General features: G+C 39.2%; 4 protein-coding genes across 6 annotated transcripts; 2 read left to right on the forward strand and 2 right to left on the reverse strand.

Annotated features, from left to right (window-relative positions):
• Nucleotides 1-26: 26 nt before the first annotated feature.
• LOC129792724 (nucleoporin Nup188) lies at nucleotides 27-6151 on the forward strand. Its single transcript, XM_055832062.1, has 6 exons — nucleotides 27-175; nucleotides 265-2484; nucleotides 2564-4628; nucleotides 4780-4937; nucleotides 5004-5217; nucleotides 5278-6151. Exons 1-6 carry the CDS (start codon nucleotides 150-152, stop codon nucleotides 6076-6078), a joined length of 5484 nt encoding a protein of 1827 aa, XP_055688037.1. The 5' UTR covers nucleotides 27-149; the 3' UTR covers nucleotides 6079-6151.
• A 10-nt stretch (nucleotides 6152-6161) lies between these two features.
• LOC129792731 (ATP synthase subunit gamma, mitochondrial) lies at nucleotides 6162-7882 on the forward strand. Of its 2 annotated transcripts, none has more exons than XM_055832070.1 (3): nucleotides 6162-6262; nucleotides 6590-6772; nucleotides 6848-7882. In XM_055832070.1, the coding sequence occupies exons 2-3, from the start codon at nucleotides 6606-6608 to the stop codon at nucleotides 7587-7589; spliced, it is 909 nt and encodes a 302-aa protein (XP_055688045.1). In that variant the 5' UTR covers nucleotides 6162-6262; nucleotides 6590-6605; the 3' UTR covers nucleotides 7590-7882. The 2 variants fall into 2 exon arrangements, with proteins under 2 accessions (XP_055688045.1, XP_055688043.1); XM_055832068.1 differs by having other exon boundaries at nucleotides 6181-6259; nucleotides 6588-6772.
• Nucleotides 7870-9771, reverse strand: LOC129792730 (PTS-dependent dihydroxyacetone kinase 1, dihydroxyacetone-binding subunit DhaK-like). The gene has a single exon (XM_055832067.1). It carries the CDS (start codon nucleotides 9661-9663, stop codon nucleotides 7972-7974), a length of 1692 nt encoding a protein of 563 aa, XP_055688042.1. The 5' UTR covers nucleotides 9664-9771; the 3' UTR covers nucleotides 7870-7971.
• A 719-nt stretch (nucleotides 9772-10490) lies between these two features.
• On the reverse strand, nucleotides 10491-24499 carry LOC129792732 (sodium/potassium-transporting ATPase subunit beta-1-interacting protein). Of its 2 annotated transcripts, none has more exons than XM_055832071.1 (5): nucleotides 23882-24262; nucleotides 16473-16610; nucleotides 14913-15191; nucleotides 14772-14835; nucleotides 10491-11811 (listed from the first exon to the last, which is right to left on the reverse strand). In XM_055832071.1, the coding sequence occupies exons 1-5, from the start codon at nucleotides 23933-23935 to the stop codon at nucleotides 10889-10891; spliced, it is 1458 nt and encodes a 485-aa protein (XP_055688046.1). In that variant the 5' UTR covers nucleotides 23936-24262; the 3' UTR covers nucleotides 10491-10888. The 2 variants fall into 2 exon arrangements, with proteins under 2 accessions (XP_055688046.1, XP_055688047.1); XM_055832072.1 differs by lacking the exon at nucleotides 10491-11811 and adding an exon at nucleotides 12492-14144 and having other exon boundaries at nucleotides 23882-24499.
• Between the last annotated feature and the right edge of the window lie 838 nt (nucleotides 24500-25337).

Below are 25337 nucleotides of genomic sequence, written 5' to 3' on the forward strand. Positions count from 1 at the left end.
CAAGTTTCATAAAGTACCCACAGCGCTGCAATCGCAAAGTAGTTTTCAAACGATTTAGCCGCAGAGAAAAACAATATATTTTTTCTTCGCGTTTTTCTTGCATTTTCCGTGAATTTACTCTCTAAATTAATGTTGATCAACCAGCAAAAATGAGTAAAAGCGCTGATGATTTGATGTAAGTACAAATATTCATTATTTTCGTCTGTTTTAAAGGAAATATCCCATTGCTTTGCATTAACATAACCTCACAAAAATATTTTGTAGCCAATGGAAGCTAATGTGGAAGTTGGTGTCCGGAAACAACTACGATACCCCCATAGAGGATGTTTATGACAAACTATCTGAGGTTGTGGATAAATTGCGACAAGGTCTGAAGCAGTATGGGAAAAGTTCCACTGCATCTGATGAGAAACTCCGAAAAGTTGTCAAAGAAGCTGGCCAGGAGAAGCTTCTTTCCTTCTGCCAGCGACTACAGCACTTCCTTGACATTGATGCACTGCAAGCTTGGTCCTTGCTGTGCTCGTATCTTGTGACAGAGTACCGTGGAGCCCCAAATTCCCTCCCTCTCTACACTGCCAATGAGGAGAATAAGATGCAATTCCTGCAGGACATTTGGAATTTCTACTCAATGGAACGGATGGTTGTGCTGAAGATTGTACGAAATATACTTGAATTTCACACCTCCAACGTTCATCCGTATGCCGAAGTGTATGAGAAAGTGCTGGGGGAGATTGGGCTGAAGAAGTTGCGAGAGAGTTTGCTGAGTCAGCTGGAGGGATTGATAAAGGAACCCGCACCAAGTGTCTCAAATTACGGAGAGCAGTTGTTCAACAAAGTTCACTTGTGGTGTGAGAGGAAGCTCAAAGAAATCAACGAGGTACTGCATCTGCTTATTCTCGTCGTGCATTTTGATGGGATTTCCGTGGATGAACTCAAGCAATTGCTGGATCTCTTCAAGTACCACTCATTTGGGCGTCAGCAGCAGTACACAGAGAGGTCGTCGCACTGTGATCTCGCCAATAAGATTAACTTTAGTGAAGTTGCTCTGTTCATTCGATGCGTTGATGTGTCTCAGCGCCAAGATGCAGAGAAGTGGCTTCAGGAGGTACAGAAGTTGGATAAAGAAATCCTAGCAATGCATCAGCAACCAGAACATGGTCCAATTTTGCTCTTTTGGATGCTTCTCAATTTCCGTCTTCCCTCCACGGAGCTCGATGATGAATTGACTCGGAAGTATACGCGTTGCGGAGGGAAAGCAACGCAGCTGGGAGTGTTTCAGTATCTCACAGAGATGATCCGGGAGCCAATGTTCAAGGAGCCGAGTCTCCTGTCGAAAATCATCCGGATGAGCGTGTATGAGAATTTGGGCTTTCTCTGTGATCTCTTCGACAGCGATGGATCCGTAGGACTACGTCCGGGAGTATTTGATCTCCTCGCCGAGCTACTAAAGACCCCGGCAATTGCTTCGGATTTCTGCCAAGGAGACGATTGTGGTGTAAAGTCTCTCTTCAATACAGCCGTTGAGTATTTTCCAGCGGAAATTCTTCCCTTAGCTCAGCTTGCAACGTCTCTAGCTTCGGCTGGCAGTGCCCAATGTGCCTTCATTGCAAAGATTCTCCACAATCTCCCTGTCTACACAGAACCTCAATCCCAGAAGCAATTTGATCTGCGTTCACACACGCGTGAAGATGAGTACGTTCTGGCCAGTAGCTATTCACCATTTCCCAATATAGCCTACGTCATCCCCAAAGGGACTCTCGTGGAGGTGATTGATAAGAAAGATCACACGCTCATTCATTTCAAAACTCCTCTGGATTTCTTTCATGCCTTGCACCATGAGATGAATGAATTCATCCGGGAGACGCAGCATTACACGAAAATCACGGAGAATCGCTTGGAGAGACTAACAGCGGGAATTCGATGCCTTGCAGCTGTGCTTAAGCGCATAAAATCCGCCGGAGACATCACGGAGAGTCTCGTCTTTCCCACAGAGGTGGTTTTCTCGTTCCTGGACAAGTTTAGTGATGTCCCAGAACCATCAATGGAGCTCATGGCGAGCTGCTTGGATGTCTGCACGGCTCTCATACCACTCTTTCCCGGTGAGATTCTCCGGAGAGTCATAAATCGAAGTATTCTACCCACAATTCCCAATAGAACTCTCTCACATGAGGACTACGCACGGGCGGTGAGTTTCAATTCGGGAATTGTGGGGTTGTACTTGGTGAATTGTGAGACAACAAGGGGAAAATATGACTTCCTCAAGGCATACTTTCGCTTCCTGAAAGCTGCCTCTGCGGGAGATGGAGACACTGATCGTGTGTACAACGTTGAATTGCCGGGACTGCTCTTCCTCCTCCACGCGGTCTTTCCGCACTGTCATTCGTGGAAGTTTGTGGAAGAAGCCGATAAGTCTGCTGTGTACATCTTCACCCTGGAATACTTTCTGCGTATCCTGCAAGATGGTGTAGCTGGAAAGACTCATAGGTGGGTGAAAAAAAATAACAATTTAAATGCCTTTTTATGGAACAAATTAATAATTTTTAAAACAATCTTTTGCCAACAGGAGGATCCTCGTTGATGTTACAATCTTCAGTTTGCTAAATCTGGATTGTGGTCTCACACTTCTTCGCTTTGTAGGGGTGGGTAATAGAAATCTCGAGACACACGTCCAGGCAGAAACGAATTGGATGATGATCGCAAGTTCTGGGCCCAATCTCGTCATTCAGCTCTCAATGGCAATTCTCATGCACATCCTGAAGCAGAAGGTCACACTTCCGGACAGTGGGATGAGCCTGTCGACGCTTGAAACGATCATCTACACACAGCCCAAGCAGAGGGATACCCTTCGCATTATCCCCGTGGTCACGAGCTACATGGACAACATCTTCAATCGTCGGCTACCACTCCTTGCCTGCCGTCTCCTACGACGTTTTGCCATTGAATTCCGAATGTCCCTCATGGCGTGCCTGGATATGGATGCTGATCACATCCGGATGGTCTTCCTGCAACGTCTCCGGGATGAAATGGAGCGAGATGATGTGAAGATTGCCGTGTTGGAGTTCGTGGAGGCTTGCATTGATCGTCAACCGGGACTCGTGGAGGCGTTCTTTAGTGTTACAAATGAACGACGAGTGCTACCGTTTAAGGGGAGTAAACTCGAAGCCCTCACAGAGGGTATTCCAATTTACATGACGGAATACCTCACTGTAGTCAATAGGGATCCAGATAAAATTGCCAATCCCCTCCTGAGTCGCATAATGTCCCTCTTTCATGCCATTTGGCGCAATAATATGCAGAATTTGGTGGGAAATCTCGTGACGGGTGACACATTCTGGCCATCACTGTGTAGTCCCCTCTTCACAACGATAAATCCCACCATTAAGGCATACTCCCAGCTCTTCAATATCATGGGAATTGAAGCCTTCAAGCTGAGTACGGCTGAATCGATGCCGGTGAAATTGAGGGAATCCTTTGAGAAGTTTCTCGAACCAAAATGCTTCACAAAATGGATTGAGACAGTCTTCACGTTTGCCGATGCAGATGATAGAGCTGAAGGGGAGGTACCTGAATGGCTGTGTCGACTGCAATCCTTCAAAGATCTTATGGTGGTACTTCTACGGAGAAAATTCCCGGAAATCTCATCAAAATCCAAACAAATTCTCACGAGAATTTGCTTCCAGCGTCTTGTGGGGAAAGCCAAGGCAGCTGATGATTATCGCCCAGTGATCATCCTGGCGGAACTCTTCCTGGTAGCAATGGAAAATTCCCTCGGGAAGTTTGTTGACAATGAGAAGGAAGATCGGGAATTGCTGAAAGATTCCTCAACTTTGCTCAATTGTTTGGCCATATCGTACACTGATATCCATGTTAGGGCACGAGAAGCAATTCTGGGTTCGATAATTCAAATAATACGGGCACTTCCGAGCAATCTGGTGCAAGATGTGGAAGTCACAAAGAGTCTCATTTGTGCAACAATGGACATTATCTGTACGGAATTGGTGGATGTTGAGCGTGGGGTGCGCGAGAGGGACACAAATACCCCACATAGGGGTCAATCAATAATTCTCGCGATGCACCTCCTGCGGAATATTCTGCTGATCCTGGAGGAAGATGGCATTGATGCCTGGCATGCATGGTTGGAGTCCTACAAGATAGCAAATAGACTACTGAGTGCCTTCAATGGGATTTGCCATAGCCATGAAAATCAACGGATTACCATTGAATTGCTAAATCTTCTCGTTGTTCTTGCTCGATCTCTACGTCCAGACTACCTTATTCACTGTGATGTAGTCTTCTACCTCTGGCTCAATCTCCTCCCGCCGCGAGAGCTCAATCAGGGTCAAGAGCCCGGGAAGTGGCACACGCAGCATTGGCTGCCCATCTATACGCGTGGTGTGGAATTGGTGGCAATTATGTTGCAGAGGAATACGCATATTTTCTTCAACAATGCCATCACCTTTGTTGGCGTTCACGAGGAGTATCTCATAGCTTCGATAACATTAGCCAAGGAATCCCTGGAGCCCAATGCTTTGGCTCTCATAAAGACTGTGTTGGATCTTGTGTATGAAGTCGCCAAGTATCATCGTCTGTGGCGGCTTGAGCATCCACAGAGCATGATGAATATTATGGTAAGTCTTCCTTTAATTGCTTTAAACTCACATTTTCCAGAGCTTTCGGCTCCGTTCGGAACCTTCAATGGCTCTATACGTCGGAAAATTACTTCTTTTCGATAAAAAAAAACTCAGTGGAAACGTTTTTCTTTGGTTTTTTTTCTTATAGAGGAGCATTCAACAGTTGATGGATCATGCCATTTCCCTTCTTCATCGTCCCAATCAGCTCAATCAGCTACTCACAACTCCCCTCACTTCCACCAATGTTCGAAGTGATCCAAATCCACCTGTTCAGGCGAATAAATTCCTCATAACTGCCATGAATGAGTGAGTTCTGTTCACTTTTCTCTTCAAAATAACTCTATTTTATTAAACATTTATTCAAAATTTTAGATTAATCGAGATAATCATTCTCTGTGCCAAAACTCTGCTGATCTTCAGCCCAAAATTGATGGATTTGCTGTGTGAACCTGAATTTCAGGCCTCAAAGTGGCAGGCACTGATTGAAATTCAATTCCAGACACCAACACTAAATGAATCAGTGAGGCATTTGTCCCTGGGGGCGCTCTTAACGGCTGTTGTTACTTTCACGAAAGCCCTAAAACTGGTAAAAAGCAATTATTTTAATCCCCAAAGATTTTCTTCTAAATGCAGAATTTTCTTTCAGATTCAATACAATTTTACGGAAGTTCCACTAAACTACAAAGATCCCGATCGCACGGAACAGAGCATAAGTATTTCGGCAACAGATTTGAGTCAGAGTACCACAAGTCCACGACCAGTTTTTGGGAAAACCCTCTCAACGTCCAGCTATGGGACACCAAGTGCTTCCGAGGAGATTCTCTCGAAGCTCAATGGGAAACTCTGTGTTATGGCATTGGAGTACTGTCTCACACTTGTTGGGAGTCAGAGTCTCTTAGCACTGAGGGATCCGAATTTGTCAATTTTGGATAAGCAACTGATAAGGAAGGAGCTGATGAGCACTGAATTGGCGTTCTTTCATGATTTTGTGAAGAAGAGAATTCTCCTGAATGGACGTACTTTGGGTGGGAGGAAGAAGTATGGCTTTCTCAGTATTCCCGGCTTTTCCACGAGCACCAGTGAGGAGTCAGCAGAAGCCCCACGAGCATCAACATCAAGGGGACATGGACAGAGGGACTCAATGCGGGTGAATGTGGTGAAGAAGATGCATCTACAGCAGAAAACTCAAGCATTTGCGGGTTCAACGCCACGAAAGGAAGCTGGAACAGTGGCAACACCGAGATTTGGGGAGAATATCACCCCCATCAAGAAGACAACGCATCAGGATGAGAATATTTTTGAGAAGAGGCTCTGTCTTAGGGAGGAAATTCGCTTCCACGAAGGTGATCCACCACCACCACCCCTCAATATTGCTAAATTGGTCGAAGAGGATTATTTGCATTTCCTTTCCTACCTCTTTACGGTCTTGTGCCACTCAGAGGTGTGACTTTTTTAGGGATTTACCTGGAGGATTTTGATGATTCTGGATTAATAAAAACTGCCGTTATTTTTTAAAAAAATCATCTTTTTAGTTTAACTTTTGCACAAGTGGCGCTAGTGTTCCTCCCCCCTGACTGTCGTCCATCAGGAGTGTAAAGTGGAAAAGATTTCGAGTTTTTCGCCAAAAAAAGGTAAGTTTTCTTTTGTTTTTCTTTGCAAAAGTTCCAGAAAAGTATTTAATTTCACCGCTAAAAACATTGCGGGTTAGAAAAGTTTGGAATTTCTTGTAAAAATCTAATTTATCTGTGAAGAAAAATATTCTGACGTTTCTCTTACATAATAATTTTTTTCATGGCTTAAATAACACAAATTCCCTGTTAAATCTCTTGAATTTACAATTCGGTGTAGTTGAAAGAGACCAAAGGTGGAGATTAAACGTGAAATTTGTTAAAATTTTAATGGAAAAGTTAAAATTTTGTGAGATTTGTATAATTGAGGTTATGTGTGTTCGATTGCAGGGAGCTCGATTGAAGGATGATGCAGAGATTAACTGTTGCGGGGCCACTGCTCCGTGCCCCTGCCATTCAGGGTGCTGAGCAGCAACGTGGCATGGCTACACTGAAAGCCATCTCAATTCGCCTGAAATCCGTGAAGAATATCCAGAAGATCACGCAATCCATGAAGATGGTGTCAGCTGCCAAGTGAGTTCCTTCTTTCCTCATGGCGAGGACAGGGGTTGTTCCGGAAGGAGTGTTTTTATTTGAGTACTTTTGCAGGTATTCTCGGGCTGAGCGTGATTTGAAGAAGGCTCGTCCCTTTGGCGTTGGCTCTCAGCAATTCTATGAGAAGGCCGAAATTGCACCGGCTGAGCAGACAGAGAAGAAACATCTCGTGATTGCAATGACATCCGATCGTGGTCTCTGTGGTGCCGTGCACTCTGGTGTAGCACGTTTGATTCGCAATGAGCTCGCAGATCCCGCAAAGGCGGCAAATACGAAGATCGTCTGTGTGGGTGACAAGAGTCGTTCAATTTTGGCACGTATCTTCGGGCAGAACATTGTTTTTGTGGCCAATGAAGTTGGACGTCTTCCCCCGACATTCATTGATGCCTCCAAGCTGGCCACGGAGATTCTCAATTGTGGCTATGATTTTACGGATGGAAAGATTGTCTACAATCGCTTCAAGTCTGTCGTGTCGTACAGTTTGAGCGATATGCCAATCTTCAGTCGTTCCTCCGTTGAGGGATCTGCCAATTTGGCCGTTTACGACTCCCTGGATGCGGATGTAATTCAGAACTACTTGGAATTCTCCCTTGCTTCGCTGCTCTTCTACGCAATGAAGGAGGGTGCATGCTCTGAGCAATCATCCAGGATGACTGCCATGGACAATGCATCGAAGAATGCCGGTGAGATGATTGATAAGCTCACGCTTACATTCAATCGTACGCGACAGGCTGTCATCACCAGGGAGCTTATTGAAATTATTTCGGGAGCTTCGGCCCTCGAGAAGGAGAAGTAATCACACCCCTTTTCCATGGCTCCGGGTGTTTGGGTAGTAGTTGTGTTGTGAGTATAAAAAAGAAATTTCCTTTTTTTCATTTCAATCTAAATTGCTGAAATCTCACCTTCTTCCTGCACACACACAATATCCTCCAAATCCTTGACTCCATCTCCACAAATCCAGACAGTCACTAAATCCGCTCTATAGTCCATCTCTCACTGGGGGATTTTACGAGGTGGGGTCAACGATTGTCCATAAGCTCACACCCAAATAATTTCCAGGGAATGTGAATAAATAGTTTTATGAGACAATTTATTTGATTTTTTTTATTAGAATAAGAAAAAATAACTTTGATATAAAAATAATATTTTATACGACAATTGTTGATACAAGCGACGATTTATTTTTGCTGGAAACATTTAGCAGCACCTCTCACCCAAATTGCCACGGCATGAGCTCCTGGATCAGGATAAATCAGGTCAGTTTTAAGTGTTGTAGTCGTGTAGGCAGCCCTACCAGCCCGGGGGATCATTGTCTTTGTTGCAGCTGCACTCTCAGCCACAATTCGCGAGATATTCTCAGCGAGCACGGAAGTTGGCAATGAAGAGGATTTTTGTAGGAAATCCTCAATAGTCAGGAGAGGATCTAACATAGTGCGATCCCCACGTTTTGACCTAGCTGCAGCCTGAAGGGCTAAATTCCCCCTGTGAAGTGCCTCAATCCACAAGTCAAGTTCATTGGGAGAGGAATCCGGATGAGATTTGCCGAAAGCCGTGGAAGCAGCTTGAAAGAAAATTCCATATAGAGCTCCACTTGATCCACCCATACGACTAGAAAGTTCCCAACTGAGGCGCTTTAGAAATGTTCCGGGATGGAGGAAGTCTTCAGTGCGGGAGAAATGGGTGAGGAAGTGAGATACTCCACGAGAGATGGTTGAACCCGTGTCCCCATCACCCAATTCGGCATCCATTTCATTGAGTAAGGTACATTCTTTCAGGAGATCCTCACAGGCATTCCTGAAGGCTGCGGCGAGAAGTTGGGGATCCTTCTGGGCGATCTGTTTGTCAGAATTTCCATCCAGAATTAATTCTTCAAAAATCGTTGTGTCCCAGTTGGTAAAAATTGGTTTTGGCTGCGGAATACCCGTTCCAATGGTTCTCAACACGTACTCAAGGATTTCCTTTCGGTCAGAAATATTCAGCAGGGTCACAGAGATTCCCTCCTGATTGAGGGAAGTCATAAATGTCCCTGAAAAGGTATGAACTATGTGGAAGCTGCTGTTAATTCTGGGTAGCAATGAGCAGGAGAAGACATTTAGGATGTGCTGGGATGTCCCTCCAAGATTGTTAATCATTACAATAACTTCCGCCCCCTTTGGGGTATATTTGAGGAATTTCTCCAATAAATCTTCAGCAATGTCATCGAAGGTGGAAAGATTTGTATCCCTCGTTGCACCTGGTTCCCCATGAATTCCCTTTCCAATCTCAATTTGGGAGATTTGTCCAGTTTTGAGGTTGCTCTCGAAGGTAAATCCAACTGTAAGGAGGAGTTTCCGCGTGAAGAGATCCGTGCAGAATGAATGTATATCACGAAGGGATCTCCCATCTTCAGCCATTGCTCCGGCAATTTTGATAATCAACACACATCCCGCAAGTCCTCGTGCTCCCACACTCTCCTGAACATTCTCAATGGCTATATCATCGGTTACGAGGAGAATTTCAATTTGTCCATAGCCCAGGGAGTTCTTTGCAATATCACGTGCGAGGGAAAAATTCAGCCAATCACCTGTGTAGTTGTTAACAATCAACAGGAAGGTATCATCTCTGCCACCTGATGCAAGGATTCCAGCAAGAATTTGCTGCACTGACGGTGATGCAAAGATTTCACCGCAAATTGCCGCGGTGAGGTGATTGGGACCAACGTAGCCAACATGAGCGGGTTCATGGCCAGATCCACCACCGGAGAGAAGTTTCACACGCCTGGAATCTCCTTCCCGGACGACAATTTGGACATTTTCGTAGAGTTTTGTGGGTACAATATGCGTAGGGAGGAAACCACGGAGGGAACTGCTAATGGAACACAATGAGTTCATTTTCAAACAATTTTCTCTTATCGTTTAAGAGCTGCTCGCTCACTGACAAAACTGTCCTCGATCCCCCACTTTTCTCATGTTTCTAATCGGTGACCTTTACTTGCAGTACGATAATGTAGTTGAGCATGAATTCAGTCGCGATTCTATTTTGTATTTTGATTCCAATTCTCTTTTCGTATTGCGGAAGCTGAAGAAGAAAACAGAAAGGACTGAAATTCAAGACCGCATTTGTAGCGCAATTCTAGGAAATCTAATTAGAGCATGTAGCTCTAATTAATTCTCGCGCTTGTCCTTATTTTTAATGAGTGCGGGAAAGCTGCGAGATAAATTGCCTTAGGTTTTAAAGGTAGGTAGGTAGGTACATGTTAGCGTCTCATATGCACGTTTATGTAATTCAGTCTCCTTAATTTTTAAAACTCATCGAGAGCGCATGTGGGACATTGAGTTAGCCATGTTCTGCAGCTCAATAAGACTTTGGGTAGTAAAATCCTCAGTGAGTCAAAAAGAAAACTAGAATAAGTATGGGATGATCCCAATAAAGGTAGTTTATTCCGTCAAGATTTACTTGTGTTCTTTTTAATTATTTATTTGTTTCTCAAATTCCCAATTTCTTATCTTCATGGAATGAGCCAAAACTGAAAAGTAATTTCTTTTGCACTTTCTTTATGTTCGTTTTCTGCATTTTCAAAGTTCCTAAAGCGCTCAAAATTGAGGAAAAACTTACCAAGAAAATTGAAAAATGTATCATTCTTCCATAAAGTCTGTCACAACTTTGTACGTTACTGTACAAAAGGATTAATTAGATATCTTTTTAATTAAAAACAATCTTTGTTTTTTATAAAAAAAAATTATTTATTTTGTTAAAATTAGACGAATTTAAATGACAAAGTTTGGTAGAAAAGTGCCAAAGAATCCTGTTGTCTTAATACTTTTGATTGCATGAATTTTGATTAATATTTTTAATTAATTTCTATTTTTTTTAATCACCATTAAAGCTACTTTTTTGTTTCTCTAAAAAAATCCTTAAAATTCACTTCACACTTTGGTACAAATACTAAATTGTCTAAACTTGTGATCACATCCTTTCTCTGTAAGTTTTTGGAAAAAGGATGCGCATGAGAATGTTGTTTCTTCTGTACCAAGTTGATGTTTTTCTTTCATTTTCTTCTTTTATCACACTCGGGATTTTTTTTTCACCCGAGAAGAAGAGGAAGTTTTTTTTTGTTCACATGGTTGTCTCAGAATCTGGAGGGGTGTGATAGTTGAGATTGTAGGCAGGTGGTCCACTATTTAGAAAGGCCATTGAACGAACACTTTCGCGCGAAGGAGCTCGTCTCTGGGGGAGCTGTGGGACTCCACCACCCCCTTGTGCTTGAGCTAATCCCGAGAAAACATTCTCTGTTGTTGGGATTTGATGATTGTACGTCGAACTGAGGGGACGAGCTCCGTGAAAGTTGGAATAACTCGATCGCACTGATGGTGGACGATTGTTGTAGAGCTCATCAATATTCTCTGAGCTCTGTGTTAGATTTGGCGTAGAATGTTGGTATGTTGGGTTAAAGTGTCCCCCACTGGAGGATGTTCCACTCGTATTCCACGACACCTGATTCCCATGTCCTGTTATCTGTTGACTCATGTTGTAGTAAATGGGATCGGGATTAGTTGGTGGTGGTAGTTTCTGTAGCTGATTCATGTGATTCGGTGGCTGAAGGATATCCGCTGCTGGCGGAATGTTGGTGAGATCACTATTCAGTGTTTTGAGATTCGACGCCGTTAGGGCGGAATTCTCTTTGTGCGGCGCAAACGTTGGGTACGCCTTGGCCGTTGTTTGCTGCTCCATGAGCTTCGTCACGGGATTCTGATGGTGCATGCGCCGCCTGGAATTTCTTACGCTATTCCGATTGCTACTGCGACGGCTGGAATTACTCTGGCGCCCACTTGAGCCACGCGTCATCACGGATCTCCTCTTTACGCGACGCGGTGTCATTGGTTTGGGGCTCAACGTTTGCCCCCGTCCATCCTCGCCAAATTCAACGAGATCATCTCGATGGTGACCCGACCGGATGGTATCGGTGAAGTCAATTGTATACAGGGATTGTCGGTGTTTGGACTTTTTTATCTTTACTGTACCCACACTTCCTCTACTCGCTATGGAAATAAAGATAAAAAAATGGAAGATTAATAAAAAATTATCTTTTTTATATAATTTTTTTGTTTGCCATTAGATTGATGAGAGAAATGAATAAAAAATTTTTGGAGCAATAGAATTAAGTTTTTCATAGGGAAATGCAGAACTGAAGTCCTTCCGAAAGCGTTAAACAGAGTAAAGAAGCAGCACAGAAACGTCGAAAGATCTGGACAAAGATATAAGGAAGCGTTTATTCTGATCCAGCGTCTCCTTGACTGACGCTTCCGGAAGGATTTCGATCTAGAATTTCCCTACGATAGTAAAAATAATTAAATTAGTTTGTTTGAAATTTCTTTTAGCCCCATTTTGAGAAACTTTTTCGTACAAATTTTTCACTCATTTCTCGTAAATAAAAAACATTTTTTTTAACATCTATTAAACTTACCGAAAAAGATATCCTTTGAATTTTTTTTATTTGTGAAATAGTGCTTTTGTGTTAACACAAAAATAATTTTTAAGAAAAAGTTTACTGCATCTACTTCTGCCCAAAATTCCACTCGTGCAAGTTCTATTCATTTTTTTTGCTTAATTATTTTCTCACCTCTTTAAGAAAAAAAGGAGTTAATTTGTGTGTATGTGGGCAGAAGATTAATGTTGAAGAAAATCCCTCAACCAAGCATAAAGAGAGAAAATCTCGGTGTGTGTCAGCATAAAAAATAATTGCTAGCTTTTTTATTATTATTTTTATCTTCATTCACAATGTCGCAATAATCAACAATTTCTTATGTTATTTGCTACTAATAGGTATTAATAACTAATATATAATAATAACTTCTACTACATACTATATAGATTATGTTCTACATTTTTTTAGAGTCGTTTTAAAGGCAAAAAGTGTCTTTTCACTATGAAGATAATTCGTTGTTCTTCTTTTTCGTATAGACTATTAAATATTCTTTTCTTTTTCAACAATTTTTTAGATTTTTATTCTCAATATTTTTGTATATGTAATAGTAATACCTATATAATATTTTTTTTAAAGGACTTTTTATTATTTAGAAAGGATATTTTGGTAACATTGGAAAATAAATTTAAAGAGTAAAGTTTTTTTTAAGAATACGACACAGTTCCTTAAAAATAATAAGGAATAGTTCGTGTATTTAAATGTTTAATCCTTACTAATGCAATAAAGGGCTAATGCCATTGTTTTCTTTGCATATTGGCAAGATCTTCTCATAGAAATTTATGCAAGAATTAAATTTAAAAGCCTTTCAAATGCTCAAAATATTCAAAGCAGTACACCCATTTTTTTCCTAATATTTCCAAAAAATCCTCGTCTAAATATTATTATTTAAAAATGCTTCAACAGGGCATTAAAATCTCAAAATAAGCGAAAGTTCATTTGGAAAATCCCAATAATTTCGCTTAGGCAGATAAAATAGGGAATAAAATTTCATTTTTTTTTATTTCTTTTGCTAAAACATTTTCTTTTATCACGCACATTGTTTCCGAATAAAAATACTCATATATGTAGAATATTCCACGATAACCATTGAATATAGGTAAATTGTTGTTCGATTTTAGAGCACCTCTTGAATACAAAAAAAGCCCATGGATGGGCACTTAATAGAAAAAAGGCAATTATGGGCGGGACACAATTAGTTGTTGCTGCAAAAGGATCTCGGTCGGGATCCCTGACTCGATCGCCTAGCCCGATGTGATAGGCGATCGTGTGATTTGGCACGATGAATAGCCTCTCCGGCAGCCGGGAAGGAGTACCCGGGTGGTGCATCGCGGATCTGGTCGCAGTAATTGCTAGAATTGTTTGGCATGTGACGCTCATAGCGTCGTCGGGTCTTGAGATGAGGGGATTTCGTACTGTGCGTCTGTGGCATGCGGTATGGTTCGAAATCCGGACTTGTCGGTGCCATGGCAACAAGTTGTGGTGGCGGTGGTGGGAGTGCGTAGGCCCGATAGATTTTGGGAGGATCATAATCCCGTGTTGGTGCCTCAAAGACAGCCCTCCGGGTACGACCATTCTTCTCCACAGTGGCAAGATTGTCCACAGCATAGTAATCACGCATTTCCTCCTCAAGTTCCTCAATTCCCGTATATCCACCCCCATTTTCCGCCTCCATAAGGTGCTCAGTGGATAATTCTGTGTATTTTATATGGGGTCTCATCTCGAGACTCGACAGAGATGTTTTCCCCTCATCTACCGTAAATCCGCGGCGTGGTGTATCAGTACTTCCCTTGGACAGGGTACCTCCAGTCGGTAAGCTCGTGTAGCTCACATACATGGGATGAACAGCCGTATGCTGGGGACTCTTGGCGTCTCCCCCCATGAAATCGACTGCAATAGAAAATTCATCCACTCAAACCTTGCCTCTCACGCCAGATTTTCTTCTTTTTCCTGTACACACATTCCCCTCAAAAAAATCACATTTGGGGACTTGTTAGTTGGCTAAAAATCTTGCCTATTTACAAATCTCTCGTCTGCCTCGATGCCCTCATATTTTATTTAATGAATCTTTCCTGTATTACTCAGGAAAAAAATCCCATTTTCCCTTCGTCAAACGATTTTTTCTTTATTTCAAAGGATTATCCCATAGAAAGCAAATACCGCGTATTTCCACCGGTTAAAGGGAAATTATCTTATTCTCAGGAAAGAAAATTGCTCCTTAATTCTCACAATTAATCCCTATTTTGTGCGCAAAAAAACCCAACTGTGAGTTAATTTATGTGTGTTTCCACCACCAAATTAGTTGTCAAAAAGTTACCCCATTTGTGGAGTTTATAAATTTCCATACCATCATGCAATACCCTCATCCAGTTCCCCCATTTTACCCAAAAAAAGAAACATAATAATAAAAGGTCAACAATCTACGTGAATACTTCGTGTTAATAATCTCAGTATTTTCTTTGATTTTATGAAAAATTACGTCTATAATGGGGAATGAAAGAAAAATCTCAGACTTACATCGATCATCGTCTTCCTCGATAAATATTTTTCCAATTGTTATTGCTCCAATGATCCCCAGAATCTAAAAAACCGGAAAAAGTAACAACAAGAATTTATTAGAGAAATATTTGAAATTTATTTTCATTCCCGCAGACTTACGGCAAAAATGATTTGTATGGATGAATGAATGACTTCAACTGTCTGAAATTCCACGAGACAGTTTTCCACTCTCTCTGGTCGTATTGGTCTAAAGGGGTCCTCCGATGTGATATTAGTGGGATAGATGGGCTTACAGCCGTAGCCATTGATGAGAAACCACGAAAAACTTCCTGTACCTAAATTCAGGACATCACTCTCCCGATCGAGTGATCCCACGTTCATGTAGAAGCACACAAGGAAGATATTCCATCCGATCCAGACAACATTCCACACGGAATACTGCGCGCATATCATTCATTTATTTGAAAGAAAAAGGCAAGAAATCACATGAAATTCATGATAGAAAACAAAAATTCTCAGGCACATGGGTTAATTAGAAAACACTTAAAATTTAATTGAAGTCATTCTCAAAAGCACGCCACAGCATTCCTACGCTCAATTAATGGGATGAACACATTACTTCTTCTCAATTTTCCGCTGTTCCTCACAAAAAGTAATACAAGTTTGACAAAGATAAGTCTCTTTTCAACTATTTTCATTCCTTCTCCTGCATCTCTTCTCACATTTCTATCTTTTTACAAAATTCTTCTTCACTATCCTTTGTCTCATTTAAATAAACGTGAAAAGTTTGTTATAAGAGGAAGCTCTTCATTAATCTATTCTTGACTTTTATTTCTCTTTCTCTCTCAATTCCTTTTGTTCCTCTTATTTATTACATAAAGGATGAGAAGTGATAGAAAGAAAAACATTTTATCCTCATCTCCCATACAGGTTTTTTTATGGTAAAAGGGACTGAATTTGTAATTACCTACACATACGACAAAATATATTAGTTTTGAGAATTTACAGTGATGGTCAATTGAAATGACATCTTTCGATACATTTTCAATTTAATCCTTTCGCGTTCTTTTGGGTCATAACATTGAAGCAAACGTGAAACATTAAATTTTCTCCAATTTCGATGAATTTAATTATTTTTCCAACTTAGAAATGTGTCGAATTTGCACAAATAAAGATAAAATAAACGTTCTCATTCAGAAATGTTCTCTGAGAGCGGTCATAGAATAAAAATCGTGATAAAAAGAACGTATGTTTCCATGTTTCATGTGGACGCGAAAGGGTTAAAATACTTTAAAATTTTTATTAAAAAAAATCCTGCAAGATTCAATTTTGCATTTTCATCTTTGGTATTTGTATTTGAGTAAAAATGTTAAAATACTTCAGTAGGGGCCTCAATGTGATCAACAAACTTTCTTTTCTCCCTCTTTCCTAACAGTTCAATCGCCAATTCCTGTGATGCTAACGCCTGCCACAAGCAAAGTTCAATTTAAATTTTATTAACAAAAATATTCAAGTTTTTTTTATATGAAAATGGGGAGAGAACGAAAACATTATCAATGCAATAACCCGAAACTATTTTCCATTTCAATATTTGACCTCCTAAAGTGACTTTTTAATTCAATTTTTCAATTTTAATGCTCTAAAATGATCCCAGAATGAGGTATTTTGAGCATTAATTTTTTTTTATGAAAAAATGTAAAGACAACAGGTGCTACTCACCGTCACAATGTACTTGGGACGAAATTGATAGGCACCGAAGAAGCCAAAAATCACAAAGATTATGTGAAAGAAGTTGACAAGAATAGGTGCCCACATGTAGCCCAGGAAGTCCATAACTTGCCGCTCGATGATGGTGAGCTGAAAATGAGAACAATTATTATTTAGTAGAAGGAAAAAAACCCTCTCATTCTACAGTTGAATATTGGATTATAGAAAAAAAAGCCTCAAGAGTCAACGAACGCCCCATCGGATGTAGAAGAAGAAGAAAAAAAAGCCACAAGAACGACAGTTGCATAAAATACCAGGAAGAAGTTTATTTTCTTCATGATTTTCCCTTCATCTTTAGCAAAGTTCTCATGCTGTTGTATATTTTTAATTTCAATTTGCAGCGTGAGCAGAGTATATTCTATTGAGAAAAGATGAGGCGATGATCATTCATCAAAAGTCTCAAAAGATGAGAGAGGAAGATTGAAGCCGAGAATTGGGTCAGAGAAATGTGTGTTCGTACGGGCAGAGTGGAATTCTTACGAGGGGGATGGTGCGAAATAAGAGCGAAGAAGAGTTTAATTTAACAAAACTAAAATGCTTATGCGCCTCCCCACTAAAAATAAAACACTCTTTACCAGACAATAAATTCTTTCGCGTTCAACGCATAAATATTTAGAGTGTGGCAAAATACAGCGCTTTTTAGCTGTGATTCTTTCTTCAAAGAAGCACAGCTTCTGTGTACACTCAAAAATGCAAAGTCGTCAGATCGGGCTCAAACTTGGGATGAGCACGAATTAGTGTCCCTACATTTCAAAAAACGGTGGCGCCCAAAATCTTTCCGTCCGTCCGTCCGTCCGTCCGTCCGTCCGTCCGTCCGGCCGGAATATAACGGTATATTACAAGAGAACGGTAATAGATAGAGACTTGCGGTCAACGGCAAAGTTCATATATCGGGTGGAAGACATCCAATTATGAAGTCAGATCCGACCCCCCACCCCCCCGTCCGCCATTTTGAATAACCCCAAAATTTTGTTTTGCCTATATCTCAGCCCCTGTAATAGCTAAAAATCTGAAATTTTTATATGTTGTAGGGGCCATCAAGACCTTTCCAACGATACCTCATTTTCGAAAATCGGCCAAGCCGTTTAGCCAATATGGCCGCCACAATTTTTAATCGAAAATCGGCCATAACTCGAGAACGGCTTGACCGATTTTGATCAACTCGGCCTCAAATGAAAGATATTAACGAGCCCTACAATTGCTCGGAACATCGCAAGTTCAAAAAATGACCGCAAGTGGCGCTAAAATCGAAAACAAAATTTTCGATGAGTTTTCGATAAATATCTTGAGCACCGCTTTATAGAATTGCTTCAAATTTTGATATGTTATAGCTGGCTATAATATCTTTCATCATGCCAAAAATGAAGAAAATCTATGTAGCCGTTCCGGAGATATCGCGTTTTAAAGTTAACATGTCATATCTTGAATTGCATAAGTCCAACGCCCCGCGAAGCGGGGCGTTTTATATACACATATAAAATAAAATAAAATATATATATAAATGCATAGATATATACATTATATATATACATATAAAAATGCAAAGATAAATATACATATATAAACTGAAAAGATAAAAATTAAATATAGCATGGATGGAACAGTATAAAGCGAAAGAACGGTAAGTAAAACTTACGGGCTGTGATTCTTTCTTTGTCAGTGAAATGTGAAATTGACGGAAAATTGGGGATGGGCAAATTTTGAGGAAGGCTTTCTCGCGTACCGAATCACAGCCAACGCCCACGATTAAGGCTTTTCACAAAATTTCTGAGCGTTGGCTGTGATTCGGTGCGCGAGAAAGCCTTCCTCAAAATTTGCCTATCCCCAATTTTCCGTCAATTTCACATTTCACTGACAAAGAAAGAATCACAGCCCGTAAGTTTTACTTACCGTTCTTTCGCTTTATACTGTTCCATCCATGCTATATTTAATTTTTATCTTTTCATTTTCAATCACATCTCTAACAGTGATGCTCATAACTTCCCGCAACGTTGATGCATGATGATGAAAAAAAAATCGCGTCGCCGGACTGAAAATTTATGTGTTTAAAGTGAGAGTTTAATCGATATAAATTAAAAGAGACACTCCACAACATATTGAACTCAATTGAAATGATCACTCCAGAGTTGAGATGAATGGAATTTCCTGAATAAACTTTTATTTATTTATTTCATTTTTCTGTTCAGTAACTTTCAGTATGAGATCTTGGCGATCTTCAAGAGAAAAAAAATAAATAATAAAAATGTTGGTAAATTTATTTATAGTTTCATCTCTCTTGAGGTGTTTTATCAATGAAAGCAAGTTTTTTAGCCTCATTATTAGCTCTTCTCTGCATCTCCTTTGGCACAGAGTTGTGAAATTGTTACGACTTATAGATTTATGATAAAGTTTATAAATGTATATAAATGTTTTATTTTAAGATAAATTGAATTTTGTTCAAAATAAATTTTATTGAGCTTTATTCAGCTCAGAAGTTTGAATCATGTCGTATTTTGAAAGATTTTAATGATTTATTGATCGCTGAATAGAACTTATTGGTTTGGTTCTGTTCGAGGACGTTAAAAGTATACCCAAAAAAAAAAACGCAAAGAAAAATCAAATTTAGAATAAAATATATGCTTTTTTATTTCTTAAAACATCCATTACAAAAATTTCTAGTTTCGAGTGTCTAACTTGTCATTTTCTTATTTTATTTAAAAATCTTTTTTTTTAACACTTAAAGCTATTTAATAATTTTCTTGTTTGAATGAAATATTAACCATTTATCTTTGTGGTTTGCAAGTCTGTTACAATAATACTGAACTCATAGCTATCCATCCACTTGTAGAGTTAACAACACGTTAAAACGAAATACCTGTAAATAATTGTTCTGGTATATTCTTTGCAATATAAAATAGCACAATCTTCCCTTTTTATCTATACAGGAAAATTCAGCATTATAAAAAAAAAAGATGAGAAGTTGTCAATGAAATCACAAAGGTGCAAATAGATTTTTTTTGTAATTTCAATGTTTTGTTTTAATTTAAAGAATAATTTACTTTGCTGCTCTCATTCCAATAACTTTGGTCAATATTTACGCACAAAATGAAGAAGATGAAAAAAGAAATGATGAGAAGAAACAACATGCAAGAGACGGAATAATTACGAGACGAGGAGAAAACTTTCAACAGGTGCTTCACGTTTGTCGTTTTAAATTTCTCCTTCAACCGAGAATATACCCCAATGTACCTATTTATATATTTTTCATCCATATCCAATTTTATTGAAGTACCTACGTAAACTAAAAGAAGAATATAATCTGCAATTGCTGAAGGAGAAAAAGAGCTACTTGAGGCGCAACAGTCTGAAGAAAAATCGCTTCATTGAACATTTAGGCCTTGTCGTGTATTGTTGTACTAATTTTTCGTTATATTCATTAGAAATCCCTCCCTCTCTTTTTTTTCTTGTCTTGTGCGTTCTTTTTTCGTGTCTAGGCATTTTGAAGAAGCGACAATATTCTCCACCTTCCCGCGTGGATCACATTGTTTCGTTCCGCATCGATGGTTTGCTGTACAAACAGTATCATTTTCTTCTATTAGTGCAAGGGGAGAGAGATCAGAGAGGTCTCCTCAACATCGCGTCTTACCGTGTAAATAGCAAGAAAATATTCTCAATGACAATATTTCTTGGAATTTTTCTCTCACACAAGAGTCTCTTTTACTTCAACTCCTCTCCTGCCCAACACAAAGGCCATAAAACTTCAATGAAAGTAAAATACGATATTATGTACAATCTGACGAACTTGAGACAATGTTGCAGAATTGCAGTTTTTTTGTACATAAAAAATGAAATATTTTTCTTTACACAAATTTTCTTTGAATTTTGCCAAAGCCTTCAGAATGTAATTATGTACACATAAATACCTTTGTGTTTGCAGTCTCGATCTAATATCGACATTTTTTTTTAATCATGCTGGTGGAAATAACCCTCGCAAGAGATAAGCTATCAGCAAAAAAAAACTCGAAAGAAAGTTTCTTGTGAATAACCACCATTCAATAAAATTCCATGATAAATCATTTTTATTGCGGATTTTTATGCAGCTGGCACCATTACTTTCGATAAAGTAAAAAAAAAAGTTTATGCCATCCATTCTACTTTTCCCATAACATTAAAGAACTTTTATGCTTTCGTCGCATATGAAATGGAAAGTTTTTCACACATAATGATTAGAGAGGGAATACATACTCAATAATCACCGACCTATGGGTCAAAACGAAACCCTATCCTCAGCATAAATCTGAAATATTGATTTTAAAATTAGGGAAAAACTTTCCTAGTGAGTAAAAAAAAATATATAAACATATAAAAATATAAATATTGTACATATGTATATCAGTACAATGATGGTCCAGCAGAAAAGGGAATGTACTGGTAAGTTTCACTTACGGGCTGTGATTCTTCCTTCAGATGACAGTCCAAGTGTGGTGAAAATTGAGATGGATAAATTTTTAGGAATGGCTTTCTCACGCAACGAATCACAGCCAACGCGCATGAGTAAGCCTTTCCCCAGAATTTACACGCGTTGGCTGTGATTCGATGCGTGAGAAAGCCATTCCTAAAAATTTATCCATCTCAATTTTCACCACACTTGGACTGTCATCTGAAGGAAGAATCACAGCCCGTAAGTGAAACTTACCAGTACATTCCCTTTTCTGCTGGACCATCATTGTACTGATATACATATGTACAATATTTATATTTTTATATGTTTATATATTTTTTATGTATATAAAAGGCGCCCCGCTTCGCGGGGCGCCTAATAGTTTGTTTAAAAAATATGTGAATAGGTGAAAGTAATTGTTGATGTAACAAAATGGCAGAAGGCGGCCATTTTGAATTTTGAAATTAGTAAAATCTGATAGGTCATGCCCACTATACCCGTTGAAACTTCAATCAAAAATCCTCTATCTAGTACCGTTAAGCCGATATAAGGCAATATTACAACAATCGGTACATATGGAAACCTGTTTTGGTCTATATCTCAGAAACCGCGACATAATTTTTTTTTATTTTTTTTTGGTTAAAAGGTGTGTCTATCACCTACAACATACTAAAATTTAATCGAAATCTATCGTCCAGTTTTTGAGATATTAATCGAAAACTGGTCGAAAACTCATCGAAAATTTTGTTTTTGATTGTAGGCCCTCTAGCGGTAACTTTTGAAACTTCCTATGTATACATAATTGTAGACCTTCTTGAGATCTTTCATTCAAAACCGGTTTGGTTCAAATCGGTCAAGCGGTTTAGGAGTTATGGCCGACTTTCTATAAAACTCTATATTTGCTAAACCGCTTGTCCGATTTTTGGAAATGGGGTATTGTTGAAAAGGTCTTAAAGGCCCCTACAACATATTAAAATTTCAGACCTCTAGCTATAATAGAGGCTGAGATATAGCAAAAACAAAATTGAAAAAAATTCAAAATGGCGGATGCAGGGGAGGGGGGGTGAATTTGATATCATAGTTGGACGACTTCCAGTCGATAATTGAACTTTGCCGTTGACCGCAAGTCTCTATCTATTACCGTTCTCTTGTAATTGAGCTCCAAACTACGGCCGGCCGGACGGACGGACGGACGGACGGACGGACGGACGGCCGGAAAAGTTTTTCGGCGCATACGTTTTTTGAAATGTGGGGACCCTAATTCGTGCTCATACCAAGTTTGAGCCCGATCCGACGACCTTGAGTTTTAGAGTGGACACAGAAGCTGTGCTATTCTTTTCTTCGAAAGAATCACAGCTAAAATACAAAGATGAATTCAAAGAACGCAAAAATAAAAGATTAAAATAAGAACAATTTAGGAGTTGAGATTTATAAAGATTGATATTAAAATAAGCAGTTTTTTAACAATCTTTCTTGTAAATCTATTAGATTTGACATTTGTTTCTAACATTTGACATTTCTAACGTTTACTGTCACCTATGACGTTTCTTGGCACTTTATATCTAACGTCTTACATTTCTCATAAACGTTATGAGGTGTAATGAAAAGTTTGAAGCTTTCTTATCTAACGTTTGGTCTTTGTAAAGTTTGTCATTTCTTTTCTAACGTTTGAAGTTTTTTTTAACATTGGGTTTGACATTTATTCCAATGATAAACGTTATTTCTGTTAATTTTTTTTCCAAATTCTTCACGTAGGTATGTAATTTCTAGGCTGAAAATAATTCCTTTCACTTTATGAATGAAAAATTAAACTACTTCAACTTTTAAGGTGTTTTTAGACACCAAAATACCATTTATGGCTACGCCATTGAGAATTTAACAAAATCGGTACCTTTCTTATTAAAAAGAATAATAGAAGAGACCCGAACTAATTATGAAAAAAGTCCAATTAGTTGGGAAAATTGTAATTTGATTTTTTTAATGGATTTGTTCAGCCCCTGTCCCCTTTAACTCATTTCTTATGAAGGATTTTCAAAGTTTGCAATTCCCAGGACTTGTTTGCAACTTCAAAAACTTTAAAATTCACTGCAGCATCATTAATAATTTTATAGGCCAGACAAAAATAATTCCCAAAACTTTATGTTTATGTTGATTTCAACGTCTTGCAAAGACCCCTTATGTTATAATGTGTATGCTAATAGCACTCGTATGGGCAGCAGGTGACGACGTGAGTCATCCTGGGCATTTTGTTGTTGCTGAACAGAGGTGCAAAATTCCATGAGAAAACTTTGTAATTTGAAAAATATCATCATTTAACGCGAAAATTCAAACATTTTCATTTCTTATGCCAGAGAGAAATTATTCTCGTATTCTGCGGTATTCCCACGCGATTCTTGCGGCTTCTTCAACCTGTCCACGGATGCGGAACTAATATATTTTCATGAATGTACTACACACGACGGTGGTTGGTTTCATTTGGGATTTTTTTTTTAGCCTAATGGAAGAGACTCACGGACGCAAGTTGGGAATTTGAGGAGTGTGATAAGATCTGCGTGAGAGGTTTCTCTTTAATGCACTTTTCTTATCTTTCCTCCTTTGTGCCTCCTTCTCCTCCGCTGCTTCTTTTTCTGGCTTGATAAAATAAATGAAAACTTTATTACGATGATGGAAGAAATGACTAAGAGTCCGAATTCGCAGAAAATGATATCATTCTCATTTTACAAAGTGTTTCTCAAGTGTGTCCAGCAAGACTTCCTAAATGAACAGATTTAGACCCCTAAAAATCCAAGGGATCATCCGGATGATGGGAAGAATGAACTTCAAGTTGCTTAGAGACTCTCTCGATTGTGAGTTTATCTTTCCGGAAGAGCGTCGTTGTTGTCCGGAGACGCTGACCCCATTTGAAATTGGAATGAAAAAATGCACAAGAGTGGACACTCACCAGCTGCAGGATGCATATCGCCAGCAAATAGTGTCTCCTCGTACACGATCCCATGACATTATTGTCCTTCTACCTGCACTCCTGCATCATTTTTTTATCAACTAAAATTGTAAAAGTTTCTCCAACAATTCACAACGATACAGCCACTTGTTTCCTCTTTTCATCTTTCATCTTGTTTCCTCAATTTTCACACTCTCCCACGACTTTTCCACACCGCCACTTACACCAATTTCCTCGGGGGAAGCCACATTTTCATTTTATTGCACTTTTTCAACGATAAAAATGCGAAAACAACAATTAAATCACAAAAAATGAGAGAAAGGCACTTTTCGTTTGCGGACGTTATCCCAACACCACAAAGGCTCGGACGTTTTCCGTGGAATATACCGCGGAATATACAATGCAGGAAAGTTGCATTAGGCTGTCCCAAAAAGTAGCGCCAAAAAAATGCGATTTTCTCGCATTTTCCGGGCGCTTTTCCCGTCCGGGTGTGGTTTTTGGGGCGTAGGAAACGAAGGAGCGTCGTTTGGCATCAAAAACGCGGAAAAATCAAATTTATTTAATTTTATTTTTGGAGAAAAAGAGAAAGAAAGTTTCGAAACTTTGTGACGTCTCGCTTCCACACTGTCAACTTTGCTGTGTGAGTGAGACAGAGAGTGTAATGAAACTTCGCGATGTCTCGCTCTCACACTGCCAATTTTTCTGTGGGAGCGAGACGCATAGTCCAAAAATCATCGTGACCTCTCACTCACACTTTCTGTTTTCTGCGATTTTCTAGCATTTTCCGGGCGCTTTGTACGTCCGGGTGTGGTTTTTGGGGCTTAGGAAGCGCCCCCGCATCGTTTGGCATCAAAAACGCGAAAAATTCAAATTTTGCCGAAAAAAAATTTTTCCCAGAGTGTAAAAAGCCAAAAAATGAAATAGCAACAGTAGCAGTCCCTCTCGCTCGCACATCGTCTGCTTAGTCAGCTTATACCGCATGTGTGTGAAATGATTGGGATTCCGCTGATTTCGCCGACGATTTTGCAGAAAAGTAAACAAAAACAAAATTTTCCCATTTTTTTGCGTTTTTTTCGCGATTTTCCTCAAAAAAATTTTAAAAAATATATTCAATTTACTCAATAAAACTTTATTGATGCATAAAATTTATAATTAATTCATATTCTGTACGTATGGATCAAAATTTCTTTGCAAAAAGGAAAATTTGGGAAATTAAAATTCCAAAAAAAGAGAAATCACTACCGAATTATTTAATTATTTACAACATAACACCAAATTATCACTAAAAATCTTATTTACAACATTAATGACATTTATAGTAGGTTCTTTTTCCGGGATCTTAGGGTCCTAACATTTTGGGGAAAGCCAAGAAAAAAAAAGAAAATCTAATTTGTACTAAAATAATTAAAAAATAAATTTTCAAGACATAAAAATTCTTATTTCCTTATAAATTGTT

Source organism: Lutzomyia longipalpis, chromosome 3, assembly GCF_024334085.1.
Source record: "Lutzomyia longipalpis isolate SR_M1_2022 chromosome 3, ASM2433408v1".
Taxonomy (NCBI): Eukaryota; Metazoa; Arthropoda; class Insecta; order Diptera; family Psychodidae; genus Lutzomyia; species Lutzomyia longipalpis.

Coding starts and splice junctions, on each gene's coding strand:
- LOC129792724 (XM_055832062.1), top strand. CDS start 150: ATGAGTAAAAGCGCTGATGATTTGAT. Junction 2,485..2,563: donor GTAGCTGGAAAGACTCATAG/GTGGGTGAAAAA, acceptor TTTTGCCAACAG/GAGGATCCTCGTTGATGTTA. Junction 4,938..5,003: donor CTCATAACTGCCATGAATGA/GTGAGTTCTGTT, acceptor TCAAAATTTTAG/ATTAATCGAGATAATCATTC.
- LOC129792731 (XM_055832070.1), top strand. CDS start 6,606: ATGATGCAGAGATTAACTGTTGCGGGGCCACTGCTCCGTGCCCCTGCC. Junction 6,773..6,847: donor AAGATGGTGTCAGCTGCCAA/GTGAGTTCCTTC, acceptor GTACTTTTGCAG/GTATTCTCGGGCTGAGCGTG.
- LOC129792730 (XM_055832067.1), bottom strand. CDS start 9,663: ATGAACTCATTGTGTTCCATTAGCAGTTCCCTCCGTGGTTTCCTCCCT.
- LOC129792732 (XM_055832071.1), bottom strand. CDS start 23,935: ATGGGATCGTGTACGAGGAGACACTATTTGCTGGCGATATGCATCCTG. Junction 15,192..16,472: donor GTCCCAAGTACATTGTGACG/GTGAGTAGCACC, acceptor ATATGCGCGCAG/TATTCCGTGTGGAATGTTGT. Junction 11,812..14,771: donor CGAGGAAGACGATGATCGAT/GTAAGTCTGAGA, acceptor TTATTTCCATAG/CGAGTAGAGGAAGTGTGGGT.